Source organism: Plectropomus leopardus, chromosome 15 (genome assembly GCF_026936395.1).
Source record: "Plectropomus leopardus strain MGB_pleo_1.0 chromosome 15, ASM2693639v1, whole genome shotgun sequence".
Taxonomy (NCBI): Eukaryota; Metazoa; Chordata; class Actinopteri; order Perciformes; family Serranidae; genus Plectropomus; species Plectropomus leopardus.
The window spans coordinates 3758736-3770905 of NC_142190.1; the positions used below are offsets into that span (position 1 = coordinate 3758736).

The 12170-nt window shown below is 36.8% G+C and overlaps 1 protein-coding gene across 2 annotated transcripts; it reads left to right on the forward strand.

The window, feature by feature from the left end:
* The first annotated feature begins 500 nt into the window (after positions 1–500).
* zfpl1 (zinc finger protein-like 1) lies at positions 501–9827 on the forward strand. 2 transcript variants are annotated; one of them, XM_088088766.1, is made up of 8 exons: positions 501–673; positions 4002–4109; positions 4202–4313; positions 6532–6725; positions 7649–7727; positions 8026–8217; positions 8788–8911; positions 9017–9827. In XM_088088766.1, the coding sequence occupies exons 2-8, from the start codon at positions 4008–4010 to the stop codon at positions 9201–9203; spliced, it is 990 nt and encodes a 329-aa protein (XP_087944892.1). In that variant the 5' UTR covers positions 501–673; positions 4002–4007; the 3' UTR covers positions 9204–9827. The 2 variants fall into 2 exon arrangements, with proteins under 2 accessions (XP_087944892.1, XP_087944891.1); XM_088088765.1 differs by having other exon boundaries at positions 502–673; positions 3997–4109.
* Positions 9828–12170: the final 2343 nt, after the last annotated feature.

Genomic DNA, 12170 nt, shown 5'->3' on the forward strand with positions numbered 1-12170 from the left:
GGTCAAAGGTGTAAATACTTGTAAAAAAAAAAGTGTCTGAAATCAGCACAAGAAAAGTGGTTTCAGAGGGTTATTTTTTTCTAGGTCATTTCCTTTGCTTTGTTTTGTTTTGTCATTGCTTATTTTCAGGTAATTTTTAAATCCTTTTTTTTTTAAATATATAATTTTTTTATTATTTCTGGGTTATTTTGTCATATTTAATTTGTTCTTTATTTATCTAATTTGATTTATTTTATTATTAATTTACTTTTTGAGTTTTTTAATTTTTTTATTTTACTTTTTGTGCTCATTTTTTTGATAATTTTCTGGTAATTTTTACTTGCGACTTTCTGGGTCCTTTCTTCTTAAATTGCTCTTTGCGTTCCTCTCGTGTTTTGAAAGAAATCAAGCCACTTTACCGGGGTTTAAAGGGTTAATCATGTACCCGCTTCCGCTCAGTAGGTGGCAGCAGAGTGCGGCTGTTGTCTTTTATCAAAAACCCACGAAGAAGACGCCGAAGCGGAAGAGACGTGGCACATAAACAGAGAGAGGAAGGAAGCAGCCAGCTGCTAGCTGCAGCCAAGTTTCTCCTGATGACAGCTCCCGGAGCCGCCTTCCACGTGAATTTGACACGGTGGCTTAAATGACAGTCTCACCACATCACCTAAAACACACGGGGCTCCATTAAAGTCAGGTAAATTGTTATTATTTATCATTTTTTGTCGGAACTTGTTCAACTCTGCCAAGCTAGCTCGGTTAGCTCGCTAGCGTTACCTCACTGATAACTTCCAGCTCAGGTAGCTGCTAATGTTAGCTCACAAAAATGTTGGGAGTGAGCTGACGAGACGTTTTAGTTAAACTCGGTGTTGAAACGTGAAGGTAAAACAGAAAAAACTGACATATTACGTCCTGAAATGTGTACGAAAACTTGTGTGAAGTTCGCAAACAACACAACAATCAAAGCGCAGTTAAATACCGTAAAACTATTGTTTGGGGGCGATTATTTGCTTATAATCATTAAACTCAACATGATTACATTTGGGACAGGCGTCTATCTAAGACGGGCTTTTATTTTCCTTCACAAAACTGTTGCTCAGGAAAGATGGAAATACAGTGAAATTATTTACTCAACCCTTTGAAACCTGGCGAATTGGCTCTGTTTTCCAAAACATGGGAAGAAGATAATGAGCAGGAAAAAAGAAGAAATGAAAAATCAGTGAAAAGTACAAGAAAATTACCTAAAATTTGCCCAAATATTACAAAAAGAAAACGGGAAAATAACCCCCAAAAACAAGAAAACAAAAAGCAAAAACAACACCAAAACAAACAAATAAAAAAGGTAATGACATGGGGTAAAATTTTTTTTTTTTAATAAAAATCTAATAATTCTATGAAATAATTTTAAATATAAAATTGTGAATATAGTTTACTGGACATTTTTTTTCAGCTTTTAAAAAATTATCCTCCTACTAGGGATGATGACAATTAATTGAGCGATTAATTTGTTGTGAAGGATTTAACCAAACGTGAAATTTAATTGATTAATCGATAGGCTATAAAATGCTGTCAAAATATATGCAATATGTTGCTGTGAGACTGACTGGGGATAAAACATATTCAATATTGTTGGGAAAAAAAGCAGTTTATATGTTTCAAATACTGATTAATCGACTAATTGGTCATTATTTTGCAGATTAATTGATCAAGGAAAATGCTTACAATTTGCAACCCCATCTCCTACATCTACTTACCTCTTTTTTGCAACTTTCTTGTGTAATATATCGACTATACATCTTCTTTGGTGCTCACGGTGTCAGTAAAATTAACTAAATGATTGAATTGTGGAGAATCTAACCAAGCTAACACTGTAGTATGTCCATATTGACAAAAGTTTAAACATATATACATATTGTATGTTCAATCTAAATAGCTGACTAATGTTAACTTCAGCAGGTTGCCAATAACCTGATTTTATACATGCTAAATACAAACTGCAGGGCAACCATCCTGGGCCTCTAATTGAGACTTTAGACAAAATGTGTCACCACACTGGGCTAGTAAAAGAGACTGGCCGTCTAATTCGGACTAGGCTTTTATTTGAAGTTTTAGGATAAGTACAAATCACAGTAACAGACATCATGAGTATCTAATACTGAGTGTCATTATTAAGAAGTTAAATTATGTGTCGTGTTAACCTCACACACTGTGTTTATTGATAATGTGGAGATGAACTGACTGTCATGATTGCTGCTCATAAAATATTACAATACATTCATTTAGGACTGCCCCATTCAATACTTGTGACATGTTGAAAGGGGAACATAAGTGAAACAGGTGTGAGAAACAACTGGATGATTTAGGCGATACCTCTTACATTAATCCTTTGAAACTTGAGAAAATTTGCTAAGTTCTTTCAACACCATGCGAAGAAGCTAACTGTATATATATTTTATATATTCTTATTGTTATTCTTACTTATGCACATCTCTGTTGCTCGTTGTAGCATTGCACACATATTTATATTTTTATGTTTTAAACTTACGAACTAGTTTTGTACATTGTAATGTAAGAGGGGACAAGACAGGATGAATTTTTGTATATGGTATGGTAAAATATCTGAAGAGTGACAAATATATATCATCTTATGGTTTTTATTGTGATATTGGCCAACCCAATACTGACATATCTCCAAGCCCCGATCTGTAACATACATGTTCGTTATGATTTTCTTTGCTTATTTTATTATGTACGTATATCCGAATGGTGAATATTTTTGATTATCTTTAACGAAGCTTATTTGACGGAAGATTAACACACACCAGGTTCAAACTCTTCTCATGACTGTGAGTGAGTCACTTGCAAAAATTTGTTAACTCCGAGTGTGTCTGAGGAAATTTCAGGCTGTCAGATAAAAGGGAAGAGACGTGTCTTTGTCTCTGTTTTGTTTCTCTGCGCTATAATAAAGAGAACATCAGCCTCGGGATATATAGAGTCACTGCAAATCTTAATGTCACTTTGTTAGACAAAGAAGACACGTTCCTCTTGCTTCTACTCATACTAAACAGGAGGACGGTGTGTAATGTACAGGCTCATGAGAACTCGGTCGGAACAATTTTTGTTGTATACAGGATTTGTACGGTCATGAAAAACCTGGAAAAGTCATGGAATTTGCAAATAGCAATTTCTAGGCCTAGGAAAGTTTTGGAAAACTAAATATACACTAAAAGCTTTGGAATAGTCATGGAAATCTGTTTCACAAAGCTGTATAATAACACAAGATGTGGGCAAGGACTGTTGGAGATTTGAAACCCAACTATAGTTTCTGTTTTTACAGTTTGTGGCTGTCAGACATGGTGTCATTTTGGTGATTTTTGAAGGGAAAATGCCTTCCGAAAGAAAAACAAAGAAAAAAAAAGGCAAAATATTTTCTTTAAAAATTTCCAAAAAATGTTGAAGAAAAAAAAAGAAAAATCCAAAATGATTCTTTTTTTGTGATTTGTTAAGAAATGTTTTGTAATTTACAAGAAATTAGTAGATTCAAGATTTTTTTCTTTTTTAAACTAGCGAAAAAATTCTAGAGATTTGCACTTCTAATATCATAATAATATATTTAAAAATATTTTTGCAGAATAATAACAATGATTTTTTAATCTTTGGTTTGTTTGTTTGTTGCATCTTTGTAGGAAAAAAGCATTTCTAGGAAAAAAGATTGGCTAGATATTTTCAAAGGCGGAGTTTCCTTAAAAAAAAATCTGCAGTTAAATAAAAACAAAAAGACATTTGTAGATGTACACCCCTCCCCAAAAATCCACAGTGCTTAAAAAATAATTAACAAACAGTATATTTTGAAAAGCTATTATAGAGTAATGATGAAGAACTGATAAGGAGTCTCGATTTTATTTTCAGATTTTTTTTCTTTTTTCAAAGTCATGGAAAAATCATGGAAATCAATTGTTAAAACCGTGTATGACCCTGTGTATACACACAAAACAAACCTGCATGTGTTTGTCCACACAGCGCAGGTGGCCATGGGTCTCTGCAAGTGTCCGAAGAGAAAGGTGACCAATTTATTCTGCTTCGAACATCGTGTAAACGTGTGCGAGCATTGCCTCGTCTCCAACCACAACAAGGTGAGTGAGTAAACAAGTATCACCCGATTTTCATTTGTCCAAAGCTTGTAACGTCATATTAAAATTCTGTATTTCCTCCCGCCGCCCTTCAGTGTATCGTGCAGTCGTACCTGCAGTGGCTCCAGGACAGCGACTACAACCCCAACTGCACTCTGTGCAACACGCCACTGAACGCTCAGGACACCGTCAGGCTGGTCTGCTACGGTAAAGTTATAACTCACTTAGGATACGTGCACACCTGAGTCCAGCAAACCCAGGTTTACAAAAAGTATATGAATATATAAAAAATATATATTAAAAAAGTGTTATTTTCAATGTACTAACATTATACTTAATATACTAATGATATGTCACGATGCTACTAAAGACAAAATACATCTAAATGTACTAAACCTCACTATTTTGAGACACCATTAAGATGAATTACCATTAATCACCATTAAGAAGATAAATATACTTAAGTACATATTTTATTACTAATTCTGTAGTTTTAAAAATATACTTAAATGCATCTTTGTTTCTATTATTTTTCAAATGTACAGCAAGTGCACTTGAAATTCTTAACACATTCAGATAAATTGTACTTGAAATACACTTTTAATACATTTTGACTTTAATTATAAATACATTTATTATATATTGTAAGTGTATTAACACAGAAAATTTGATTGAACTATAGTTAAAGTAGGGAAAAGTACAGTTTTTACAAGTGCAGCATTAAAAGATGTACCTAAGTACTATGGTATGTCTTTAGTAGCACTAGACAACTGTTAATACACTTGTAATCTACACTAAATACACTTGTAATCGAAGTAAAATGACTTAAAAATTAATTTTAAGCATGATTTATTTAAATTCCTCATACCTTGAGAGACAGCAAGCTCAATTTGCGGCAGCGGCACCTAACTGTGGCACCTCCTGTGGCACCCCCAGATGCCGCAGCTAGGTGCCGCTAGCAGTCGCAGCAGTCGCAGCAGATGCCACTGGTTGCCGAGACGTGCCGGGAGGTGCCAGGAGGTGCCGGGAGGTGCCAGTGCTTGTGCCACTGCTTGCCAGGAGGTGCCGCGAGGTGCCAGTGCTTGTGCCGCGGTTTGGCGGAGGTGCCGCGAGGTGCCAGTGCGTGTGCCGCGGTTTGGCGGAGGTGCCGGGAGGTGCCAGTGCGTGTGCCGCGGTTTGGCGGAGGTGCCAGTGCGTGTGCCGCGGTTTGGCGGAGGTGCCGCGAGGTGCCAGTGCGTGTGCCGCGGTTTGGCGGAGGTGCCGGGAGGTGCCAGTGCGTGTGCCGCGGTTTGGCGGAGGTGCCGCGAGGTGCCAGTGCGTGTGCTGCGGTTTGGCGGAGGTTCCGGGAGGTGCCAGGTTTGGCGGTTTTAAATAAAGCCTACTCACAAAATTAATATATTACAAGGTGACAAAATTATCTGCAGCAGCGGAAAAATCCGCCGAAAAGGGGACACGAGGATGATATCAGCTTCCTCTCATCTCACTGTCTCTCCGCTGTGTGTGTGTGTGTGTGTGTGTGTGTGTGTGTGTGTGTGTGTGTGTGTGTGTGTGTGTGTGTGTGTGTGTGTGTGTGTGTGTGCGCACGCACACACACACACACACACGCACGCGCGCGCGCTGACAGCCTGTGAATACACACATAGCGGAGAGACAGTGAGATGAGAGGAAGCTGATATCATCCTCGTGTCCCCTTTTCGGCGGATTTTTCCGCTGCTGCAGATAATTTTGTCACCTTGTAATATATTAATTTTGTGAGTAGGCTATATTAAAAACCGTCAAACCGCGGCACACGCACTGGCACCTCCCAGCACCTCCGCCAAACCGCGGCACAAGCACTGGCACCTCCCGGCACGTCTCGGCAACCAGTGGCATCTGCTGCGACTGCTAGCGGCACCTAGCTGCGGCATCTGGGGGTGCCACACGAGGTGCCACAGTTAGGTGCCGCTGCCGCAAATTGAGCCAGCCCCTGCTGCATACCTTTCAAGTTTACTTAAATAATAACTAAAAATACTTTCAGTCGAAAAAAGTTGGATTAACGTATAATTAAAAAAGTGCGCCTTTAGTAATAAAAGATGAGTATTTTGTATCATAATGGTGCCTCAAAATACTACAGTCAAGTAATACTAAATTGTGTTTTATTATGTGTTTAGTAGCATGTATGACATTAATGCATGAAGACCATCGTTAGTACATCAAAATAGCGTACTTTTTGTACATTGCTAATAAGTACATTATTAGGTATACTTGGATTAATTCTAATTCAGTGTATTTTTTTAACCTGGAAAGCCGCTGATGTTTAACGAAATTGTTCAGCAGAATTGCACCAACATTTTTCTACTTATTGCTAAATACATCTACGAATGCAAAACGATGAAATGTCATATTTCCGGTCTGCTAGGCGTTCAACATTTCTTTCCCTCCACAGATGTGTTTCACTGGTCCTGTCTCAATAACTTGGCCTCTCGGCTGCCGCTCCACACGGCTCCAGCGGGATACCAGTGTCCCACCTGTCAGGGTCCAGTGTTTCCCCCCTCTAACCTCGCCAGCCCGATCGCTGATGTGCTGAAAGAGCAGCTGTCGTCAGTGAACTGGGCCAGAGCAGGTTTGGGGCTGCCGCTGGTAAGAAACATTTGTTTGGTGATCTCATAACCATCAGACAGTCTTTTAATATTAACTTTGTCAGCAAATCTTTCATTTAATTTTAATCCTATGTCAAATGTTCTGTTAGTTTTTTTGTTATATTTAGTCTATAGTCTTATTTTAGTCAAAAACAGTAACTGTTTTGGTTTTAGTCAATGAAAACTGATCTGAATGAAAATGACATGAAATTTAAACTTGTCTTCTTTTTAGTTATCAAGATTATATTAAACATTACAGTCTAGTTGAGCCAAAACCAATAATTTTGTCGCTTAAGTCAAACTTATTTCACATAGGATTTTATGGTTTCATTATATGTTGAAGGAGCAGGACTGCAGCTTTGCAGAATTTGATCAATCAATTTAATACATCCAGACACGGAGCATGTTCTTATTTCCGTATTTATTTTAAGCTGAAGTGGTTTAACAGCTGACTTTGGGCCCAATACTCTATAAAATTAAATATAGTAGAAAAAATAGGCCCAAATATCACCACATATTTTCTCTCAATTATGTGCTGCTGGTGGCGTTCTGATAGCGTGCGCAGCACAGGAAAAAGAAAAAAAAAACAGTTTAGAATATTTTGTCTACTCTTTTTTTGTCAGCAAAAATAAAAAGATTTCAGTCATGTTTTTTTTGTGTTTTTTAACTATTATTTTGCCATGTCTTTGCATGTTGATATTGTCACAGTTAGTGATTCATGATGTTGGTGCCATCATGTCGTCTGTCTATTATTCATGGAAAAACTGTAATTAATAACCATTAGGTCATGTTTTTTATTAAAAGAATGAACACTGCTGACAATAAATTAAGTGAGAGGAAAACGCACATTTTCTGGTTGCATTTAAAGAATAAATCTTACAGATGTGACGCTCTGAGATTTAATGAAGATGTCATCTTTGACAGATTGAAGAGCCCATTGGGGTTCTTGAGGAGACCTCAGCGAACGATGTCACCGATTATACTGACTGGTCAACGTTTGATGGTGAGTCTTAATATTTACTTTTTAGTCGGTTAAGACATATGTGCGTTTTTAAGTGGACAAATCGTAAAATTAAAGGACACACTGAGCACATAAATACTCACAAACACAGAACACTTACACACCGTTTATGTGTCTGTTTTTATATTTGTATTTAGTGTTGTATTATTGCTTTTTTAAATGTCCTGTCTTTTACTGCTATAAAAATAAACTTTATTGTTATTATGATTATTATTATTATTATCATTTACAAAATATAATTGAAGTGGTTTAATCAAACTCTTTTTTTCTCTTTGCACAGCACAAGAACAAAGTAACATTTACCCCGGCCACTCTTACAGCACCAGCCTCAGCGCCGCGCCAAACTCTGTCTCGCCTCCAGCGCAGGACGACCTCGGAGGTCCTCGCAAAAATGGAGATCCAAACATGCAGGAGCACGCTGTGGTCAACTTTAATAACACTACAGCCTGTGACACGATCACACTACACGCAGGTAAAACCCTCTGAATCTGCTCGCTGACCGCTTTTAACCCTTTGAAAACTGGATCAACATCACTTTTCTTGTTACTATTTTAAATACCGTGTAAGCAATTGAAAATGTGTAACAGGAGTAAATTGTTTTCATTTATATCAAAAGCATGTTTAAAAAAAGGCAATCAGCGACTTGTCATGAATGTCCAACAAATGCAAGAAAATGACCTAAAATGAGCTTATAGACAGAGAAATAGCGAATTTTAAAATTTTATTTATTTAAAACATTATTAGAATTAAAATGTCCCGATAACTATACAGAAAACGTAATTATTATGTTTATATAATAAGAAATTATTATATATATATATTTAGAAATATGTAACAGAAAGTGACTTTGAGCCATATCTCGTTAAGTTCGGCCATTTTTTGATAATTGTTTATTGCGTTATGTTTGAAAGAAAATTTTAAATCCATCCTTAAATACTCTGAAACATTCAAATCTTTTTGTCGGTCATATTTGTGTGCACATGCTGAACATTTAACAGACTATGTTGACAGATTAAGAAACTAATTTGTTGTCATTTTCCAGCATCGTCACCCAGAAAGATCTACGACACGCGGGACGTCGGTCACAGCTCTGTCACACAGATCGACTTTGACGATGACAAGTACCGGCGACGGCCAACGTTAAGTTGGTTTGCTCAGATTATCAAGTTAGTGTTTTAATCTGCTGTCGACCCAGAGCTCTCTTTTATTGTCTCAAAGAAAAAATCACCACAAATGTCATTTTTATTAATTTTAAAAAAATCTTTTTTCAGAAATCGTACAGGTGGAAAGCGGACGTCTCTGTCCTGGAAGCAGCGCGTCTTCATGCTTCTTCTGGTTGGAGTTTTGGGATTCTTTACGTTGATAATCATCATGGCTAAACTTGGGCGTGCGTCCGCCGGCTCAGACCCAAATTTAGATCCTCTTCTTAACCCCAACATCCGTGTGGGGAAAAACTGATAACAAGCATTGATTCCTTTTCTTCCTTCTGTGTTACACAATTTAAGCCCGTGTAGAACGAGCCGAAACGGGACTTTTAATGCGCGGTGAGCCCGACAGAGGGCGCCGTTTACAAGGCTTTGAGTGGAGGAGAGAAAGAGACGCTGCACCTCTGTAGAGTGGAGGTCATCTCAGGCGGTAGGAACATGCCCGGGCCCCTTCAGACCATAAAACACATCTCACAGCATTCAGACACTTTCCAAAGGTGACCACGGCCCGGTGCATGCAGACGAAGGATCCGGTTATTTAAAGATGAAGAGGGTAAATATTTATATTTACAATTCCAGCTAACATTTATCAGTGATCTTTGTACGTTAATTTTTTTTAAAAGTTCAGTAGGATCCAAATAAACACCGCTGATGTTGAAACAACATCTTTAGCTGGCAGAAACGTAAAATAACGTCGTCATGGTTACAAACTGATTCCGCTCGCTGGTTTGATTCCCACACTTAATTAACACATAACTATTTATGGGTGTCTGCATTACTTCTGAAATTGAGTGCTTTTAGATTTGCAATACATAACTGTATGTACATTTTCTTGATGTTTTTTTTTGACTGTCTATTAAATGGGAATACTGCAGAACTTTGTTATTATAATGGTTTTTAACGTCCATGAATCGATAAATCTGCTGCTGCGTTTCAACTAAATATAGGGACTGTGCGATCATGACAAAGCTGAAACGTCTTAAATTTAGTGTCAAAAATCTGCCTAAAAACACAAACAGATGGTGGTGTGTCAAACACCAACAGAAATTTGTAAAACCCAAAATAATTTCTATTGTTACAGTTTCTGACTGTGATAAATTGAGTACTATATATATATATATATATATATATATATATATATATATATATATATATATATATATATATATATATATATATATATATATATATATATATACTTTTTTTTATAAATCACCAATTTTTTTTTTTTTCGCCCAATCGCCCAAAATTTGAAAGGAAAAACAAAAAACAAACTTTTTTCTATTTTAAACCCAGCAATAAAATAAACACAAAATGCTGTCATTTAAAGTCATTTTAAATGCTTTCCCTTTTTTTAAATTTAAAAACATTTAAAATGTTTTTAAAAACCAAATGTCTGAGGTGTAGGATCCTATAAAATAATTGTTTGAAAAATAAATTTGTGCGTCATTATCTTTTCCCAGAGGAACTGGACAGAAAAGTCTCTCATGTCCAGTTCTTCAGGGGAGATATGTTTATATATTCTCACCTCATGCTGAACATTGTGTACTTTTAACTGAGACAAAACCCGATGAATGGAGCCGCTGTGGTGCTCAGCCGTGACATTTCTCTCCAAATATTTGCACATCACTCCCTCTGGTGGTGCTCTCTCTCCCACAGAGACCGGGGTCAGGGCTCTTCATAATGTCATTAATTTAATTCAAGCTTTATTTAACCATGTTGGTCCCATCGAGATTAAGATTGTCTTTTTCAAGGGAGACCAAGACAGATAGCAGTGAGAACACAAGCTGCAGACCGAGACACAGAGGGACAAAAAACAAATCACAAGCACTAAAAATTGCATTAAAAGAGAACGATCTATGTTTTTACAGTAAGAATTATTAGAATTTATAAGCACCTTTTCTAGGCAATTTCCCTTGTTTTTTTAAAAAGGCATATGTAAAATTATTTTATAGAATTATTATTATTATTTAAAGCATTGTCTCCAACTCTTGTTTGCCTTTTTCTCTCTCTATTTTTCAAGTTATTTTCTTGTACTTTTTACTGATTGCTGTCTCATTTTGGGTCATTTCTTCTTTTAATGTTTTTTTAGATATATTTTAAAAAAATTATAAATGCATATTTAAAATTATATTACACGATTATTATTTAAAGCATTCTCTTTCTTGCTCTTTTTGCTCATTTCTGTCTCATTTTTGGGTCATTATGTCTTTTGCTGCTCATTTCCTTCTTCCAATGTTTCTAAAAGAAATCAAGCAACATTTTTCTGGTTTCAAAGGGTTAAACCGTCATGGTTTCCAGGTCATTTCCCTAATTTCTTTCTTTTTTCTAAATGCATATTTAAAATTATTTTACAAAAATATTATTATTTAAAACCCTCTCTCCATCTCCTGTTTGCCATGTTTGTTTTTTCTTCATCTTTTTTTTCTATTTTTCAGGTTATTGTACTTTTCACTAATTTCTTGCTCATTTTTTGGGTGTTTTCTTCTTTTGCTGCTCCTTTCCTTCTTCCACCGTTTGTAAAAGAAATCAAGCAGATTTTCTCTGGTTTCAAAGGGTGAAACTGGCATGTTTGCGTTGAAACTGGCATGTTACGGCCCTGCAGCGTGCTGCGCTCATTAATGGTGACATCCTGTGTGATGTAACTCTGTCGCATGCTGCCTTTTGGAAATCCTCACTTTCAAGTGTGGCCAGATTTAAAAGTATTCAGCCGTACGTCACGTGTTTGTGTGACTGTCAGTTACCTCTTCCGACTTTCCATTGCGTTTATCAACGAGTCACAGCAGTGTAGCTCTGCTATTGACTGTCGGTGGATCTGAGCCATATTACATTGATGCAGGGAAAGCTGCCGGCGGCCATAAAGATAAATGCTGCAAAATAACAAGGAGGATGACAGATCTGGCTCTTGTACTCACCACAAAGATGTGGTTTCTACTGTCTGATGTATTATTTGACATTTGAAAATGGTTAAAATCATGAGTGGTTTCATATAACGTCACAGAAGCTTGTTATGTGTAATTGCGTTTGTCGCTCTATTGGAGTTCCATGTATTTCTCAATAACTCTGAGTTATTACATTGCCCATTGCACTGACATAATAGGGACATCCCGATCAATAACTTGACACTCTGTAGTTATCGTGAGCGCTGTTGACAGCACAATCTTTCTGCTCTGTTCTCATGATGGCAGTCACAAGTGAGGGAGTCATCTGGAGCGATTTA